Below are 20,732 nucleotides of genomic sequence, written 5' to 3'. Positions count from 1 at the left end.
GGTAGAGAGGGGCCAGAGTCTCCTGGAAAGAGAGACAGAGAGATTAGACTATTTGTAAACTATTAATGCGTGTCATCTTGACCACTAAAGAGAGTCTACCTTACCTGCTGTATCCTGGTCCTTTTCAAATTCTGGACACATGATCGTAAATTCACTGGAAGACATAAGAGGATGACATTAGTCAGTCATTTCGGTCATTAGTCAGTCATTTTACGCCAAGACATATTTCTATAAAAGCAAAATTCCCTCAACGTCATGGTCATACATAACAAATGTGATCTCTGCCTCAGGTACCTGAGAGTAGTCGAAGTTTTTCCTTGTAGCAGAAGAGCAGGAGGATGAGGAGACAAAGGACAGTGATGACTGACAGAACCCACAGTAGGACCCAGGAGGTAGAGGCACCAGAGAGATGGGGTCCACATACAGCATCAGTCTGGTCGCTCCCAGTCTGCTTGTCACTCTTCCCCAGACCGTTACAACTGGGAGGAGAAAACACAGAGGAGGAGAGGACACAGGGGAGGAGAGGACACAGGGGAGGAGAGGATACATTGTCATTATTTCTGTTTTTAGCAATCCAGGCATTCCATTCCATCCTTTATCTCTCTTTTTCTCTTTCTCTGCTCTCTCTCAATTCAATTCAATTTGAAGGGCTTTATTGGCATGGGAAACATATGTTTACATTGCAAAAGCAAGTGAAATAGAAAAGTTAAATAATCAATAAAAAATCAACAGTAAACAAGTTTCAAAGGAGTAGATACATTTCAAATGTCATATTATGGCAATGTACAGTGTTATAGTGATGTGCAAATAGTTAAAGTAAAAAAGAGAAAATAAATAAACATAAATATAGGTTGTATTTACAATGGTGTTTGTTCTTCACTGGTTGCCTTTTTCTTGTGGCAACAGGTCCATTAGCATGTTACATATGAAACAAGAGGGAAAAAACTCAAGACCACCTTCACACCACACAGAGATGCGTACAAAGCTCTCCCTCACCCTCCATTTGGAAATTCTATCCTCCTGATTCCTGCAGACAAGCAGAAACTAAATTAGGAAGTACCAGTGACTAGCTTAATACGGAAGTGGTCAGGTGACGCAGATACTAAGCTACAGGACTGTTTTGCTAGCACAGACTGGAATATGTTCCGGGATTCATCCGATGGCATCCGATGGTATACCACAACAATCACCGGCTTCATCAATAAGTGCGTCGATGACGTTGTCCCCACAGTGACTGTACGCCCTAACCGGAAGCCATGGATTACAGGCAACATCCGCCCTGAGCTAAAGGGCAGAGCTAAAGGGCAGAGCTGCCACTTTCAAGGAGCGGGATTCTAACCCGGACGCTTATATGAAATCCTGCTATACCCTCCAACAAATTATCAAACAGGCAAAGCGTAAATACAGGACTAAGATTGAATCCTACCACACCAGCTCCGGATGTGGCAGGGCTTGATAACTATTCCAGACTACAAAGGATGCCCAGCCGCGAGTTGCCCAGTGACACAAGCCTACCAGATGAGCTAAATTACTTCTATGCGCGGGTAGAGGCAAGCAACAATGAAACATGCATGAGAGCACAAGCTGTTCCGGACAACTGGGTGATCATGCTCGCAGTAGCCGATGTGAGCAAGACCTTAAAACAGGTAAACATTCACAAGGCTGCAGGGCCAGACGGATTACCAGGACGTGTACTCCTAGTATGCACTGACCAACTGTCATGTGTCTTCACTGACATTTTCAACCTGTCCCTGGCCGAGTCAAGCAGACCCCCATGGTACATGTTCCCAAGAACACCAAGGTAACCTGCCTCAATGATTACCGAAACGTAGCACGTCTGTAGCTATGAAGTGCTTTGAAAGGCTGGTCATGGCTCACATCAACAACATCATCCCACAAACCCTGGACCCCAGTCCAATTTACATACTGCCCCAACAGTTCCACAGATGGCTCTATTATAATCAACAATGAATGCCCCTTTCCACCTGGACAAAATGAATGCCTACATGATTATGCTGTTCATTGACTACAGCTCAGCATTCAACACCATAGTACCCTCAAAGCTCATCACTAAGCTAAGGACCCGATGAGTAAACAACTCCCTTTGCAACTGGATCCTGGACTTCCTGATGGGCCACCCCAGGTGGTAAGTGTAGACCACAACACATCTGCCATGCTGAACCCCCCCCCCCCCCCCCCCCCTGTACTCCCTGTTCACCCATGACTGCATGGCCAAGCACGACTCTAACACATACACTCCACAGAGCTGGGCTTTACGGAACAGTGCCCAGAAAAAAGCCATTGTTTGAAGAAAAAAATAAGCAAACACTGGTCAGATGAGACTAAAATTGAGCTTTTTGGCCATCAAGGAAAATGCAAACCCAACACCTCTCATCACCCAGAGAACACAATCCCATGGTGGTGGCAGCATCATGCTGTGGGGATGTTTTTCATCGGCAGGGACTGGGAAACTGGTCAGAATTGAAGGATGGTGCTAAATACAGGGAAATTCTTGAGGCAAACCTGTTTCAGTCTTCCAGAGAATTGAGACTGGAATGGAGGTTCACCTTCCAGCAGGACAGTGACCCTATGCATACTGCTAAAGCAACACTTGAGTGGTTTAAGGGGAAACATTTAATAGACTTGGAATGGCCTAATCAAAGCCCAGGCCTCAATCCAATTGAGAATCTGTGGTATGACAACGTCTTAGGGCTAGGCGTCCAGCTAGTGGGACAAATTCTGGTGCAACTGGAGGGTGTGCAATTCAAATAAATAATCATAACAATTATGGATATTAAACATTTAGGTACATACAAGTGTCTTATATCGTTGAAAGCTTAAATTCTTGTTAATCTAACTGCACTGTCCGATTTACAGTAGCTATTACAGCGAAAGCATGCCATGTGATTGTTTGAGGACGGAGCCTCACATCAAAATATTTTTCCTCCGGCACAGGTTTCATAAATTCCCAAATTCCTCCGGCACAGGTTTCATAAATATTCACTTACTTTTTGAAAATATTCCTCTGATTTGTCATCCAAAGGGTCCCAGCTATAACATGTGGTGTTGTTTTGTTCAATAAAATCCTTCTTTATATTCCAAAAAGTCAGTTTAGTTGGCGCCATCAATTTGAGTAATCCACTCGTTCAACATGCAAAGAAAGGAATCCAAAAATCTACCCCTAAACTTTGTTTCAACAAGTCTAAATACGTTTTTATTTACTCCTCAGATACCCTGAACTGTAATCAAACTATAATATTTATTTTGGAAAGACGTATGTTTCATAGGAAACCGATTTTAGCAGATGCGTCTTGTCTTCCTGGCGCGCCCAAACACACATTTTCAAGACTCTGTCCCTGTACTAAAACGGATGTTTCTTAATCGTTTTGGAAGTTACAAGCCTGAAATCTTGAACATAGACTGCTGACACCCTGTGGAAGGCATAGGAATTGCATCCTGGGAGCTATAATTATGCCCCTATACTTTCCCATCTACAGTATGCCCCTATACTTTCCATTGTAATTTCCATTGTATGTTCTCTCTAAAAAAAAATTCTGGTTGGTTTTTCTTTGGATTTTCTCCTACCATATATATTGTGTTATATTCTCCTACATTATTTTAACATTTCTACAAACTTCAAAGTGTTTCCTTTCCAATGGTACCCATTATATAAACATCCTGGCTTCAGGGCCTGAGCAACAGGCAATCTACTTTGGGTACGTCATTCAGACAGGAAGTGGAGAAAAATGGGGCCTAGCCCTAAGAAGTTTTAATGAACCCATCCAACTTGAAGGAGCTAGAGTAGTTTGCCTTGAAGAATGTGCAAAACCCCGTGGCTAGATGTGCCAAGCTTATAGATATATATAATAGCTGCAAAATATGGCTCTACAATGTATTGACTTTGCTTTTTTGCATTATTTCTTGCTTGTTTCACAATAACAAATATTTTGTATCTTCCAAAAGGTAAGCATGTTGTGTAAATCAAATGATACAAAATCTATTTTAATTCCAGGTTGTAAGACAACAAAATAAGAAAAATGCAAAGGGGGTGAATACTTTCACAATTCACTGTATAGCCTTGTTATTGTTATTGATCTGTTGCTCTTTAATTGTTTACTTTTGTTTATTTAGTAAAAATTCATATTTTTCTTAAAACGCCATTGTTGGTAAGTAAACATTTCAAGGTAAAGTAAACACCTGTTGTATTCGGCGCATGTGACAAATACATTTTGATTTGATTTGAAATCTTGCTGCTGTGATGGCACACTGTGGTATTTCCCCCAATATATATGGGAGGGAGGTTATCAAAATTGGATTTGTTTTTGAATCCTTTGTGGGTCTGTGTAATCTGAGGGAAATATGTGTCTCTAATATGGTCATATATTCGGCAGGAGGTTAGGAAGTGCAGCTCAGTTTACACCTCATTTTGTGGGCAGTGAGCACATAGCCTCTTGAGAGCCAGGTCTGCCTACGGCGGCCTTTCTCAATAGCAAGGCTATGCTCCCTGAGTCTGTACATAGTCAAATCTTTCCTTCATTTTGGGTCAGTCACAGTGGTCAAGTATTCTGCAACTGTGTACTCTCTGTTTAGGGCCAAATAACATTCTAGTTTGCTCTGTTTTTTGGTAAATTCTTTCCAATGTGTCAAGTAATTCTCTTTTTGTTTTCTCATGATTTGGTTGCGTCTAATTGTGTTGCTGTCCTGATTTTCTCTGCCCTTGTTTGTGTCTGTGGTCAGAGCCCCAGAACCAGCTTGATACGAGACTCTTCTTTAGGTTAATCTCTCTGTAGGTGATGGCTTTGTTATGGAAGGTTTTGGAATCGCTTACTTTTAAGTGGTTGTAGAATTGAACGCTCTTTTCTGGATTTTGATAATTAGCGGGTATCGGCCGGTTTGTGTAGATAGATATTATAACGTCATATGTTTTTCCCTCAGCACCACAGGCCTTTTTGGGTTGGATGGTTTGTATTTTGTCCTGTAGTTCATTCAATGCAATTGGAGAATCCTGCAATTGGAGGTTCTGGTAGTCTTTAGTAGCTGATTCTAAGATTTGTAATTGATCATGTACAGTATATGTTTTTGCTGTTTGTTCTTTGTGATAGAGCCAAAAATAAGTGGTTTATCCACACATCTCCATATTGGATAGATAACTCTTTTTGTTGTTGTTTGTTTAGTGTTTTCCTATTTTCCCAGAAGTGGTTAGAGTCTAGGGATTCTTCAATTACATTGAGCTGATTTCTGACGTGCTGTTTCCTTCTTTTTCCGTAGTGTATTTCTGTATTGTTTTAGTGATTCACCATAGTGAAGGCGTAGGTTCAGGTTTTCTGTGTCTCCATGTTTTTGGTTGGACAGGTTTCTCAATTTCTTTCTTAGGTTTTTGCATTCTTCATCAAACCATTTGTCATTGTTTAAAATTTTCTTAGGTTGTCTGGTTGAACGTTTAAGATATCTTTCACTCTCTCTGTCTCTCAATTCAATTCAATTCAATTCAAGGGCTTTATTGGCATGGGAAACATGTGTTAACATTGCCAAAGCAAGTGAGGTAGACAACATACAAAGTGAATATATAAAGTGAAAAACAACAAAAATTAACAGTAAACATTACACATACAGAAGTTTCAAAACAGTAAAGACATTACAAATGTCATATTATATATATATACAGTGTTCTAACAATGTACAAATGGCTAAAGGACACAAGATAAAATAAATAAGCATAAATATGGGTTGTATTTACAATGGTGTTTGTTCTTCACTGGTTGCCCTTTTCTCGTGGCAACAGGTCACAAATCTTGCTGCTGTGATGGCACACTGTGGAATTTCACCCAGTAGATATGGGAGTTTTTCAAAATTGGATTTGTTTTCGAATTCTTTGTGGATCTGTGTAATCTGAGGGAAATATGTCTCTCTAATATGGTCATACATTGGGCAGGAGGTTAGGAAGTGCAGCTCAGTTTCCACCTCATTTTGTGGGCAGTGAGCACATAGCCTGTCTTCTCTTGAGAGCCATGTCTGCCTACGGCGGCCTTTCTCAATAGCAAGGCTATGCTCACTGAGTCTGTACATAGTCAAGGCTTTCCTTAATTTTGGGTCAGTCACAGTGGTCAGGTATTCTGCCGCTGTGTACTCTCTGTGTAGGGCCAAATAGCATTCTAGTTTGCTCTGTTTTTTTGTTAATTCTTTCCAATGTGTTAAGTAGTTATCTTTTTGTTTTCTCATGATTTGGTTGGGTCTAATTGTGCTGCTGTCCTGGGGCTCTGTAGTGTGTGTTTGTGTTTGTGAACAGAGCCCCAGGACCAGCTTGCTTAGGGGACTCTTCTCCAGGTTCATCTCTCTGTCGGTGATGGCTTTGTTATGGAAGGTTTGTGAATCGCTTCCTTTTAGGTGGTTGTAAAATTTAACAGCTCTTTTCTGGATTTTGATAATTAGTGGGTATCGGCCTAATTCTGCTCTGCATGCATTATTTGGTGTTCTACGTTGTACACGGAGGATATTTTTGCAGAATTCTGCGTGCAGAGTCTCAATTTGGTGTTTGTCCCATTTTGTGAAGTCTTGGTTGGTGAGCGGACCCCAGACCTCACAACCATAAAGGGCAATGGGCTCTATGACTGATTCAAGTATTTTTAGCCAAATCCTAATTGGTATGTTGAAATTTATGTTTCTTTTGATGGCATAGAATGCCCTTCTTGCCTTGTCTCTCAGACCGTTCACAGCTTTGTGGAAGTTACCTGTGGTGCTGATGTTTAGGCCAAGGTATGTATAGTTTTTTGTGTGCTCTAGGGCAACAGTGTCTAGATGGAATTTATATTTGTGGTCCTGGTGACTGGACCTTTTTTGGAACACCATTATTTTGGTCTTACTGAGATTTACTGTCAGGGCCCAGGTCTGCCAGAATCTGTGCATAAGATCTAGGTGCTGCTGTAGGCCCTCCTTGGTTGGTGACAGAAGCACCAGATCATCAGCAAACAGCAGACATTTGACTTCGGATTCTAGCAGGGGAAGGCCGGGTGCTGCAGACTTTTCTAGTGCCCTCGCAATTCGTTGATATATATGTTGAAGAGGGTGGGGCTTAAGCTGCATCCCTGTCTAACCCCACTTCCCTGTGTGAAGAAATGTGTGTGTTTTTTGCCAATTTTAACCGCACACTTGTTGTTTGTGTACATGGATTTTATAATGTCGTATGTTTTACCCCCAACACCACTTTCCATCAGTTTGTATAGCAGACCCTCATGCCAGATTGAGTCGAAGGCTTTTTTGAAATCAACAAAGCATGAGAAGACTTTGCCTTTGTTTTGGTTTGTTTGATTGTCAATTAGGGTGTGCAGGGTGAATACATGGTCTGTTGTACGGTAATTTGGTAAAAAGCCAATTTGACATTTGCTCAGTACATTGTTTTCATTGAGGAAATGTACGAGTCTGCTGTTAATAATAATGCAGAGGATTTTCCCAAGGTTACTGTTGACACATATTCCACGGTAGTTATTGGGGTCAAATTTGTCTCCACTTTTGTGGATTGGGGTGATCAGTCCTTGGTTCCAAATATTGGGGAAGATGCCAGAGCTAAGTATGATGTTAAAGAGTTTTAGTATAGCCAATTGGAATTTGTTGTCTGTATATTTGATCATTTCATTGAGGATACCATCAACACCACAGGCCTTTTTGGGTTGGAGGGTTTTTATTTTGTCCTGTAACTCTTTCAATGTAATTGGAGAATCCAGTGGGTTCTCTCTCTCTCTGCTCTCTCTCTCTCTCTCTCTCCCATCTCCCTCTTCCCCACATCCCCCTCTCTCCTTCTCTCTCTGCTCTCTCTCTCTCTCTCCCTCTCTCATCTCCCTCTTCCCCACATCCCCCTCTCTCCTTCTCTCTCTGCTCTCTCTGCTCTCTTTCTCTCTCTCTCTCTCCCTCTCTGTTCTTTCTATTGGTTCACCACAGAGCCAGGCAGTGGTAGAAGCAGCTGTGTGTTCCAGGGGAAGTGGTGCGGCATTGGTCAGAACACTGATGCGGTGGAGCTTTGGGCGCCTGCAGAACCCCGTTCCTGTCTCACTCGGGCACACTGTTCTAAAAAATACGAGCACCCAGGGAAAAATATTTGTATGACGGGACATGGTGAACAGTATGTGTGTGTGTGTTAACTCACTTGGTCCACAAACTGCATGGTTCCATAGAGGTGTTGGGAGAGAAATGTCCTCTCTTGCACGCAACACAAGTTCTCCTGCCCGACTCTGAGTTTAAAACACAAACAACAGAGGATAAAGAGTAAACAACTGGACTGCTGACAACAGTCCAGTGTGTGGTTTTGTGTGTGTGTGTGTGTGTGTTTGTGTATATGCATTCCTGCATGTGTGTGTGTCTCTCTCTCACCAGTGTCAGTCTCCAGTCCATATCCTGGTCCACAGGTAGGAATCTTCTCACAGAACTCACAGTTGATGGGAGAACACTGTAAACCAGGTTTACACTGACAGGGTACTGCAGCCAGGCGGTTACTGGGCCTCACACGGTTAAAGCCCTTACCTGGGGGCCACACACAGGTCAGGGGTTAGAGGTCAGCAGACAACACAGACATCAGCATCTCCAAAAGGCTTTGTATAAAATGTCAGACAAACACCAGTTGAAACTGACTAGAAAACAAAGCTTCAACAATAGACTACTGACTCCCCCAGGTAGACTCCACACTCCCCCGAGACCAAGGCCCAGTCCCCCAGGTAGACTACTGACTCCCCCAGGTAGACTCCACACTGCACCCAGACCAAGGCCCAGTCCCCCAGGTAGACTCCACACTGCACCGAGACCAAGGCCCAGTCCCCCAGGTAGACTCCACACTGCACCGAAACCAAGGCCCAGTCCCCCAGGTAGACTCCACACTGCACCGAGACCAAGGCCCAGTCCCCCAGGTAGACTCCACACTGCACCGAGACCAAGGCCCAGTCCCCTAGGTAGACTCCACACTGCACCGAGACCAAGGCCCAGTCCCCCAGGTAGACTCCACACTGCACCGAGACCAAGGCCCAGTCCCCCAGGTAGACTCCACACTGCACCGAGACCAAGGCCCAGTCCCCCAGGTAGACTACTGACTCCCCCAGGTAGACTCCACACTGCACCGAGACCAAGGCCCAGTCCCACAGGTAGACTCCACACTGCACCGAGACCAAGGCCCAGTCCCCCAGGTAGACTCCACACTGCACCGAGACCGAGACCAAGGCCCAGTCCCCCAGGTAGACTCCACACTGCACCGAGACCAAGGCCCAGTCCCCCAGGTAGACTCCACACTGCACCGAGACCAAGGCCCAGTCCCCCAGGTAGACTCCACACTGCACCGAGACCAATGCCCAGTCCCCCAGGTAGACTCCACACTGCACCGAGACCAAGGCCCAGTCACCCAGGTAGACTCCACACTGCACCGAGACCAAGGCCCAGTCCCCCAGGTAGACTCCACACTGCACCGAGACCAAGGCCCAGTCCCCCAGGTAGACTCCACACTGCACCGAGACCAAGGCCCAGTCACCCAGCTAGACTACTGACTCCCCCAGGTAGACTCCACACTGCACCCAGACCAAGGCCCAGTCCCCCAGGTAGACTCCACACTGCACCGAGACCAAGGCCCAGTCACCCAGCTAGATTACTGACTCCCCCAGGTAGACTCCACACTGCACCGAGACCAAGGCCCTGTCACCCAGCTAGACTACTGACTCCCCCAGTTAGACTACACACTGCACCGAGACCAAGGCCCAGTCCCCCAGGTAGACTCCACCGAGACCAAGGCCCAGTCACCCAGCTAGACTACTGACTCCCCCAGTTAGACTCCACACTGCACCGAGACCAAGGCCCAGTCACCCAGCTAGACTCCACACTGCACCGAGACCAAGACCCATTCACCCAGGTAGACTCCACACTGCACCGAGACCAAGACCCATTCACCCAGGTAGACTCCACACTGCACCGAGACCAAGACCCATTCACCCAGGTAGACTCCACACTGCACCGAGACCAAGACCCATTCACCCAGGTAGACTCCACACTGCACCGAGACCAAGGCCCATTCACCCAGATAGACTTCACACTGCACCCAGACCAAGACCCATTCACCCAGATAGACTCCACACTGCACACAGACCAAGGCCCAGTCACCCTGCTATTCTCCAGACTCCCCCCAGACCAAAGCCCAGTCAACCAGCTAGACTCCTGACTCCCCCCAGACCAAGGCCCAGTCACCCAGCTAGACTCCTGACTCCCCCCAAACCAAGGCCCAGTCACCCAGCTAGACTCCTGACTCCCCCCAAACCAAGGCCCAGTCACCCAGCTAGAATCCTGACTCCCACCAGACCAAAGCCCAGTCACCTAACTAGACTCCTGACTCCCCCCAGACCAAGGCCCAGTCACCCAGCTAGACTCCTGACTCCCCCCAAACCAAGGCCCAGTCACCCAGCTAGACTCCTGACTCCCCCCAAACCAAGGCCCAGTCACCCAGCTAGAGTCCTGACTCCCACCAGACCAAGGCCCAGTCACCTAGCTAGACTCCTGACTCCCCCCAGACCAAGGCCCAGTCACCCAGCTAGACTCCTGACTCCCCCCAGACCAAGGCCCAGTCACCCAGCTAGACTCCTGACTCCCCCCAGACCAAGGCCCAGTCACCTACTGACCTGTGTCACAGAACTTCTGAGGCAGACACTTGGTCTCGTTGGTCCAGTCAGGCTGGTACTCATCACTGCCACACGGACGACACTTTGTGTCAGAGTAACCAGCACACTCTGCAAACACATAGGACCCTGGGGGAGAGAGAGTGGGTTAGGGGGAGGCCAGACTGGCCTGCTGGTATTATCCCAATACGTGATTTCCAATGCTTTCTCAATGGGAGTCGCACATTTGACGGGCCAACGGATAACCATCCGTTTAGCCAATTAGAAAACAGGGAAGTTTATACGTCACACAATGACCACAGACCAAAATGAATTTGTTCTAATTTGGTGTCCGTTAGCCACAGATCAGTCTGACTCAGCCCTTAGTCTGGACACCAGTTATACACCAATGTTCCAGTGATGTAGGAGGGGAATGGAGTATGTTTTTGTGTGTGTGTACAGTGGTTCTTCCTTTAAAAGTTGCGGAGTACTGCAGCACAGCTTGCGGGGTGCCGCAGAATTCTGTGGCACGTTATTTAAGTGTCAGCCATTGTTGCTAGAATGACGGAATTTACCACAATCTTCCACCATCTACCACAAACGGTCACGGCATAAGCTCCAAACTTTTAAAGGAAGAACCACTGTATGTGTGTGTATGTGTGTGTATGTGTGTGTGTGTGTGTGTGTGTGTATGTATGTGTGTGTGTATGTGTATGTGTGTGTATGTGTGTGTGTATGTGTGTGTATGTGTGTGTGTATGTGTGTGTATGTGTGTGTGTATGTGTGTGTGTGTGTGTGTGTGTATGTGTGTGTATGTGTGTGTATGTGTGTGTGTATGTGTGTGTATGTGTGTGTATGTGTGTGTGTATGTGTGTGTATGTGTGTGTGTATGTGTGTGTATGTGTGTGTATGTGTGTGTATGTGTATGTGTGTGTATGTGTATGTGTGTGTAGTTTACCTGGTTCACACCTGCTGCAACATCTCTTGTCTTTGAGGTACTGCTGTTGGGAACAGGTGGGTCTAGACAGGGCTCTCTGGAAGGCAAAACACGGACCACTATGATCAATCTGGTTGTGTCAAGGTGACAGTAAATCCAAGCACAACATCATTCATTCATTCATGCATTTGTTTGTTCATCCATCCATAGGCATGATAAACCTGTTAGCTCTCAGCTCATGAAATGACAGCCTGTCAGGACTTAACGGTGGCTGTAGGAAGGATAGGAAAGGGAGGAATATTGCCCAACTCTTGCCTGCTGTCCGAAGAAAGTTTATCTTGTGACCCACCAAGTAAACAAAACAATGTCTCTAGCCAATTTATTTAACCTTTATTTAACTAGGCAAGTCAACTTAAGCTGCATCCCAGTACAAATCAGCTGACTGGCTACCACCAACCTTTTGAAACTCCCAATGATAAACTGTTTCGTCTGTGCGTCTGCAGTGCCCCAAAAACATGATGACACAAATCCCAACAAGTGTTTAATTACTTCCACAGAGTGTCTCACATGAGTCATTGTGTATAACGCCACTCATAGTTGTGACCACAGTCATAATGATCAACATGTGTTAGAAGAGACAAGATGATGAGAAGGACACAGTTCCCATACATCTGCAGAGAAGACAATCTTATAGCGGGATAAAAACAAAGAAAGGAGGTGGGCGAAGAATGGAGACGTGGTTCTGGGCGAAAGGGGACAGGAAACCAAAAGAATGCTGGGAATCGTATTTCTGTTTTAGCTGCCTCCGAACATCAGGCAATAATTATGAGACATTGTTGCAATATGTTTTCATTCCCTAAATATATAAGAGCATGGCCAGATCCACCCTAAATGATTACAGGCTATACAGAGAGAGACGGGCCAGGATGTAACATAGACGAACAACCTTTCTAACTTTATCTAAGAGTGCAACTACAGTCAGTTCAGTTACATACAGACAGCGGTTCCCAAACTGTCTGGATGCCAAACTGTTTTGTGTGTGCTTTGACCGATCTAAAAGTATTTGAGTTTATCTTCTGTTGTGACCCACCAAGAGAGAGGGAAAGAGAGAGAGAGAGAGAGAGAGGAAGAGAGAGAGAGACAGAAAGAGATAGAAAGAGAGAGGGGGGAGAGAGAGAGTGAGAGAGAGGGGGGGGGAGTGAGAGAGAGAGAGAGAGAGAGAGAGAGAGAGAGAGAGAGAGAGAGAGAGAGAGAGAGAGAGAGAGAGAGAGAGAGAGAAAGACAGACAGAAAGACAGAAAGAGAGAAAGAAAGAGAGAAAGAAAGAGAGAGAAAGAGAAAGAGAGAGAGAGAGAGAGAGAGAGAGAGAGAGAGAGGGGAGAGAGATCTGTGATCCCTGATTCATATCATCTCCTATCATGTGAGATACATTTGCATAACTGCAACGCCAAGCTCTGGCTCCTGGCCAACGTCCCTCACAGCTAAACCTGACTCCTGGCCATCCTCCTTCACAGACAAACCTGACTCCTGGCCATCCTCCTTCACAGACAAACCTGACTCCTGGCCATCCTCCTTCACAGGCAAACCTGACTCCTGGTCATCCTCCTTCACAGGCAAACCTGACTCCTGGCCATCCTCCTTCACAGGCAAACCTGACTCCTGGCCATCCTCCTTCACAGGCAAACCTGACTCCTGGCCATCCTCCTTCACAGGCAAACCTGACTCCTGGCCATCCTCCTTCACAGGCAAACCTGACTCCTGGTCATCCTCCTACACAGGCAAACCTGACTCCTGGTCATCCTCCTTCACAGGCAAACCTGACTCCTGGCGATTCTCCTTCACAGGCAAACCTGACTCCTGGTCATCCTCCTTCACAGGCAAACCTGACTCCTGGTCATCCTCCTTCACAGGCAAACCTGACTCCTGGTCATCCTCCTTCACAGGCAAACCTGACTCCTGGTCATCCTCCTTCACAGGCAAACCTGACTCCTGGCCATCCTCCTTCACAGGCAAACCTGACTCCTGGTCATCCTCCTTCACAGGCAAACCTGACTCCTGGTCATCCTCCTTCACAGGCAAACCTGACTCCTGGCCATCCTCCTTCACAGGCAAACCTGACTCCTGGTCATCCTCCTTCACAGGCAAACCTGACTCCTGGCCATCCTCCTTCACAGGCAAACCTGACTCCTGGCCATCCTCCTTCACAGGCAAATCTGACTCCTGGCCAACCTCCTTCACAGACAAATCTGACTCCTGGCGATCCTCCTTCACATTAAATTAACTGACCAGTGTTTCCAGATTTCTTTTTCTTTCTTTAATTACAATAAGACTGAAATAGTTTTCCTTCCAAATAATTATAATGAAGTATGTTAAAAATCCACTTTTCTGTTTTGGAATGGTGTGGGTGTACACCGTTCATTAGACCACTGATTGGCTCATCCTCTCTTTGGAGGTTGGTTGGAGGTTGGCTTTTTTGAAAGTCTTTTTTATCTCCAATGAATATTGCTTTGGCCACAAATATGAGTATAGGATGAATCAACAACATTATTTAGGTATAAGTTAAATGAGGGATACAGACAGGTGTGGTTCCTGAGTTAATTAACCAATTAAAACGTCCCGTCGTGCTTAGGGTCACGTATAGAAATGCAGAGTTTCCAATTACTTTGGCTACCATGGCTAGAAGAACAGTACTCAGAGACTTTGAAAACGGGGTCTCAAATGAGCATAGGGGGTGTAAAGTGTGTGTGTGTCAGTCACAACCCAATTGAACACTAATTAGAGATTCTGGACCGGTGCCTGAGAGCGTTTTCCACCACCATCAACAAAACACCAAATGATGGAATGGTGCATCCCTTGGATAGAGTTCCAGACACTTGTAGAATCTACTGTGCAAGTCAACATTTTGGACACACCTACTCATTCCAGGGTTTTTCTTTATTGTTACTATTTTCTCCATTGTAGAATAATAGCGAAGACATCAATTGGGTTGAGATCAGGTGATTGTGGAGGCCAGGTCATCTGATGCAGCACTCCATCACTCTCCTTCTTGGTCAATTAGCCCTTACACAGCCTGGAGGTTGTTGGGTCATTATTCTGTTGAAAAACAAATGCCAGTCCCAGTGCTAAACAGATGGGATGGCGTATCGCTGCAGAATGCTGTGGTAGCCATGCTGGTTAAGTGTGCCTTGAATTCTAAATAAATCACTGACAGTGTCACCAGCAAAGCACCCCCACACCTCCTCCTCCATGCTTCATGGTGGGAGCCACGATGCAGAGATCATCCGTTCACCTACTCAGCGTCTCACAAAGACGGTTGGAACCAAACATCTCAAATGTGGACTCATCAGACCAAAGGACAGATTCCCACCAGTCTAATGTTCATTGCTTGTGTTTCTTAGATCAAGCAAGTCTCTTCTTCTGGTGTCCTTTAGTAGTGGTTTCTTTGCAGCAATTCGACCATGAAGGCCTGATTCACACAGTCTCCTCTGAACAGTTAATGTTGCGATGTGTCTGTTACTTGAACTCTGTGAAGCATTTATTTGGGCTGCAATATCTGAGGCTGGTAACTCTAATGAACTTATCCTCTGCAGCAGAGGTAACTCTGGGTCTTCCTATCCTGTGGTGGTCCTCATGAGAGCCAGTTTCATCATAGCACTTGATGGTTTTTGCGACTGCACTTGAAGAAACTTTCAAAGTTCTTGAAATTGTCTGAATTGACTGACCTTCATGTAATGATGGACTGTGGATTCTCTGTGCTTATTTGAGCTTTTCTTGTCATAAAATGGTCTTGGTCTTTTACCAAATAGGGTTATCTTCTGTATACCACCCCTACCTTGTCACAACACAACTGATTGGCTCAAACCCATTAAGAAGGAAATAAATTACACAAATTAACTTTTAACAAGGCACACCTGTTAATTGAAATGCTTCCCTGCTGACTACCTCAAGCTGTTATCAAGGCAAATAATGTCCACCAGTACTTATCTCACATATCAAATACATTTTTATTTGTTTAACACTTTTTTGGTTACTAAATTATTCAATATGTGTTATTTGATGATTTTGATGTCTTTAGTATTATTCTACAATGTAGAAAATAGTAACAATAAAGAAAAACCCTGGAATGAGTAGGTGTGTCCAAACTGTTGACTGGTACTGTGTGCCAAGGCGCACTGAAACTGTTCTGGCGGCTCGTGGTGACCCAACACCCAATTAAAACAGTTTTTTGTTGCTGTTTCCTCTATGTTGGCAGTTACCTCTAAGGTACTCGGCCAAGATACTGTTGGCAGTTACCTCTAAGGTACTCGGCCAAGATACTGCATGATAATGTTTTTTCATGTCTTTTCAATTATGACTTTCAAACATTTTACTATTGGTTAACAAACCACGGAACAGGTATTTAGAACAACTATCTCTGTCTAAATAACTGTCTGTTAATCTCTTGATGTGGACAGTAAACAGAACATTCTGCTGCTCCATTGCAAAGTACAAGGCTGCCAATATATTTGACCGCAATTGTAGTTCCTGTATTTCGCAATGCTACATCTGACATGCAGCCTACTGCTCAGAAAGTTGCAACATCAACCTGCAGGAGGGGGGAAAACAAAGAAGAGAAAACCTCCTTAATCTCCCAGGCAAACCCACATGATTCTGACTTACAGTAACAAGACAGCAGCCAAACACGCACGCACGCACGCACACACACACACACACACACACACACACACACACACACACACACACACACACACACACACACACACACACACACACACACCTACGCACGCGCACACACACACACGCACGCACGCACGCACGCACACACGCGCGCACACACACACACACACACACACACACACACACACACACACGCACCTACGCACGCACGCACACACACACACACACACACGCACACGCACCTACGCACGCACACGCACACGCACACGCACACACGCAGTGACTAAGGGGCTGTGTGAGGGGCCTCTAGCCAAGCCAAGCCTGCAGTCACATCTCTGGTGCCAACCAAATAGACCTCAACCACATTCATACTTCCACCAGGACACAGTGGACCTAAAGAACTAAACACTAACATACCAAGAATAGACATAAAATCTTCATCTTCTGATCAAAATACTGCCTATTTCCCGAATTTGACGCAGCTTTCTGTATGCAAAATAAACTTTTCATCTATCTGAACAGTGCCAAAACGGAGCATGTCTTTATAAGGAACGTCATACCCTCATCATACTTCATCCCACATTTTCACCCAAATAACTACACCAATAATAGGCTATAACCTAGTGTACACCCAAATAACCACACCAGTAATAGGCTATAACCTAGTGTACACCCAAATAACCACACCAATAACAGGCTATAACCTAGTGTACACCCATATAACCACACCAATAACATGCTATAACCTAGTGTACACCCAAATAACCACACCAATAATAGGCTATAACCTAGTGTACACCCAAATAACCACACCAGTAATAGGCTATAACCTAGTGTACACCCAAATAACCACACCAATAACAGGCTATAACCTAGTGTACACCCAAATAACCACACCAATAACAGGCTATAACCTAGTGTACACCCATATAACCACACCAGTAATAGGTTATAACCTAGTGTACACCCATATAACCACACCAGTAATAGGTTATAACCTAGTGTACACCCATATAACCACACCAATAACATGCTATAACCTAGTGTACACCCATATAACCACACCAGTAATAGGTTATAACCTAGTGTACACCCATATAACCACACCAGTAATAGGTTATAACCTAGTGTACACCCATATAACCACACCAATAACATGCTATAACCTAGTGTACACCCATATAACCACACCAGTAATAGGTTATAACCTAGTGTACACCCATATAACCACACCAGTAATAGGTTATAACCTAGTGTACACCCATATAACCACACCAATAACATGCTATAACCTAGTGTACACCCAAATAACCACACCAGTAATAGGCTATAACCTAGTGTACACCCAAATAACCACACCAATAACAGGCTATAACCTAGTGTACACCCAAATAACCACACCAATAACAGGCTATAACCTAGTGTACACCCATATAACCACACCAGTAATAGGTTATAACCTAGTGTACACCCATATAACCACACCAGTAATAGGTTATAACCTAGTGTACACCCATATAACCACACCAATAACATGCTATAACCTAGTGTACACCCATATAATCACACCAGTAATAGGTTATAACCTAGTGTACACCCATATAACCACACCAGTAATAGGTTATAACCTAGTGTACACCCATATAACCACACCAATAACATGCTATAACCTAGTGTACACCCATATAACCACACCAGTAATAGGTTATAACCTAGTGTACACCCATATAACCACACCAGTAATAGGTTATAACCTAGTGTACACCCATATAACCACACCAATAACATGCTATAACCTAGTGTACACCCAAATAACCACACCAATAATAGGCTATAACCTAGTGTACACCCAAATAACCACACCAGTAATAGGCTATAACCTAGTGTACACCCAAATAACCACACCAATAACAGGCTATAACCTAGTGTACACCCAAATAACCACACCAATAACAGGCTATAACCTAGTGTACACCCATATAACCACACCAGTAATAGGTTATAACCTAGTGTACACCTATATAACCACACCAGTAATAGGTTATAACCTAGTGTACACCCATATAACCACACCAATAACATGCTATAACCTAGTGTACACCCATATAACCACACCAGTAATAGGTTATAACCTAGTGTACACCCATATAACCACACCAGTAATAGGTTATAACCTAGTGTACACCCATATAACCACACCAGTAATAGGCTATAACCTTATCTTTGTCATTCCCACAACCATAACCCATCACGATGCATTGGAATGGAAACGGGAACGTCCGGTGAAAACAAGGTCAGCAAGGATGCATCCAGTTTTATGCAGCTTCTGAGGTTTACCGGGACCGGGAGAGGGGCAGGAGGACACGACCCAAACATAACTGTTTCCAGTCATTGCTGGAACATAAACACATCTTTCAATGTATATTTATCTCTCAACTCCACCAGAGCAGTAACAATGTTTAGATGGAAACAACAACAAAAACACCCACAAATGTAGTTGTTTCAACTAATTATTAACAAGTAACTGGTTCTATAGCCTTTTTATTTATTTACTAAACTTTTCGGTCCAAGTATTACCTTATTGTTGCCCAAAATTAGCTCCAATTTGAGAATACAGTCAATTTAAAATGATGCTTTTGCTCAAGTTGTCTCACATGTTCGTTCAACTGTGAATGATTGTTTAGGCATTTGAACTAACGAAGGCTGTGAAAGTAGTTACACACACAGTGCTTTTAACATACAATGTTTTACATTTACAGATTTGACACAGCTTGACATACTGTACATGATCATTTATACAGTAATTATTATTCAAACATGTCCTCATCTGGGATTTGAACTCACAACCTCGATTCAACGCAATCCGAGCTTCCTGCTACGCTACCATGGCTGTGTCAATTGTCAGTTCATCTGACTATTCGCTCACCATTGATTTGATTGACTTATTTCAACAATTTGATGTTTTTCTGTATGGTTGTCTAATGTTGCTGGGGCATGTTATTCTGTTTTAATGTTGCCCCTGAGTCACTATGGTAAATATAGGCGTTTTTCTTCGGTGTGTTTTTAACAGAGCTAAGATTTACTTTTAAGTGTAAATTGTAGCAATACAGGTTCAATCAGTTATTGACACAGACATGGCTGTAATGCGGGAAGATTGGAATGCTGTGAACCAAGCGGATGTGAGTTCAAATCCCAGACGAGGACATGTTGAATAATAATTGTATAAATGAACATGCCCAATGTAATCATGTAAGTCAACTGTGTAAAATGAAAACATTATGTCAAAGGACTGAGTGTAACTTCTATTTTAGTTAAGATGCCGAAATATTAATTTCTAGTTGAATTATTATCAATTTAAGCAAAGATACATCATTTTAAATTGACTGAATTTTTGCCTACATTTTCTCATATAGGAGCTAAGATTGGGCCAACTAAGAATGTTACGTTCAGGCAACACTTTGACCAAAGAGTTGAGTAAACAAAAAAAGCATGTGGAACCAGTTACTTAATTAATAATATTTAGTTAAAACAACTCAACAACAACAACAAAAATCACAGTGTAGGCAAGATCTAGAGGACAGAAAACGTTTGATACATCAACTAAAACAGTTGTCTTGCAATGACTAGTGTCAATATCCAGAATACACAATCAAACTATTCTAATCTACATGCAGTACTTATTTGATGTATGCATGTTTGACCTCCCTGTGCACACAGAGTGAGAACCAGATGGATGCATGTTTGACTTACCTGTGTACACAGAGTGAGAACCAGATGGATGCATGTTTGACTTACCTGTGCACACAGAGTGAGAACCAGATGGATGCATGTTTGACTTACCTGTGCACACAGAGTGAGAACCAGATGGATGCATGTTTGACTTACCTGTGCACACAGAGTGAGAACCAGATGGATGATCCAGCCTTGAAATATCCAACTGGTGGAGAAGTGAACTCTCATCTCTCCTGATTATTCACACACCAGAAAATAGAAGAAATCCAGTTGTCTTGTTTTAGATTTAGGATGATGATCGATATTGTCGACATTCAAAGGAATCAGTGTGGTTTGTCTGTAAGGCTGGGGATCTTTGGGGGTACTGCAAGGAGCCTCCAGACCCATATATCATTCTCGCTCAGCATTCCCGGTAAAGCACGCTCTGCTCTCCTCTCTCCTCACCAACGCACTCCGGAGTGAGCAGCCTCTTGTCTGAGCAAGCTTGTGAAAACAGAGTAAGCTTACTAGGGGAGAGAGATAGTCTAAACTCCTCCTATGCCCTTGTAACCCCCCCCCCCCCTCCATGTGGATGTTTTGATTGCCTCAGACGTGTGTGAGTTGTTTTGCATCTCACAGTTAAAGTAATGTGCTTTCACATTTAAATGAACCCATATAAACCATCTACATCCACATAACTTCATACATCTAGACTGTCTCTTCCTCTCCACTGTCTTAAACTAACATGACATTCTATGGTGAGTGTTGTAATGCATTCATTGCAATGAAAACAAT

The 20,732-nt window shown here is 44.1% G+C and overlaps 1 protein-coding gene across 1 annotated transcript in view; it reads right to left on the bottom strand.

Moving 5' to 3' along the window:
- Window positions 1–20,443, bottom strand: part of LOC109898992 (tumor necrosis factor receptor superfamily member 11A-like) — a 28,412-nt gene extending 7,969 nt beyond the window's left edge. The window contains exons 1-8 of the mRNA XM_031836350.1: window positions 20,112–20,443; window positions 11,572–11,647; window positions 10,638–10,763; window positions 8,362–8,511; window positions 8,138–8,222; window positions 295–479; window positions 105–154; window positions 1–22 (exon numbers count right to left, since the gene is read on the bottom strand). The exon at window positions 1–22 is cut by the window's left edge and continues 939 nt beyond it. Of these exons, the coding sequence (XP_031692210.1) occupies window positions 1–22; window positions 105–154; window positions 295–479; window positions 8,138–8,222; window positions 8,362–8,511; window positions 10,638–10,763; window positions 11,572–11,647; window positions 20,112–20,186 (769 nt within the window). The 5' untranslated portion in view covers window positions 20,187–20,443. The remainder of the gene's footprint in view (window positions 23–104; window positions 155–294; window positions 480–8,137; window positions 8,223–8,361; window positions 8,512–10,637; window positions 10,764–11,571; window positions 11,648–20,111) is intronic.
- Between the last annotated feature and the right edge of the window lie 289 nt (window positions 20,444–20,732).

Source organism: Oncorhynchus kisutch, linkage group LG11 (assembly GCF_002021735.2).
Source record: "Oncorhynchus kisutch isolate 150728-3 linkage group LG11, Okis_V2, whole genome shotgun sequence".
Taxonomy (NCBI): Eukaryota; Metazoa; Chordata; class Actinopteri; order Salmoniformes; family Salmonidae; genus Oncorhynchus; species Oncorhynchus kisutch.
Note: the sequence above shows the minus strand (reverse complement) of the source record. Positions and strands in the feature narration are given on the sequence as shown.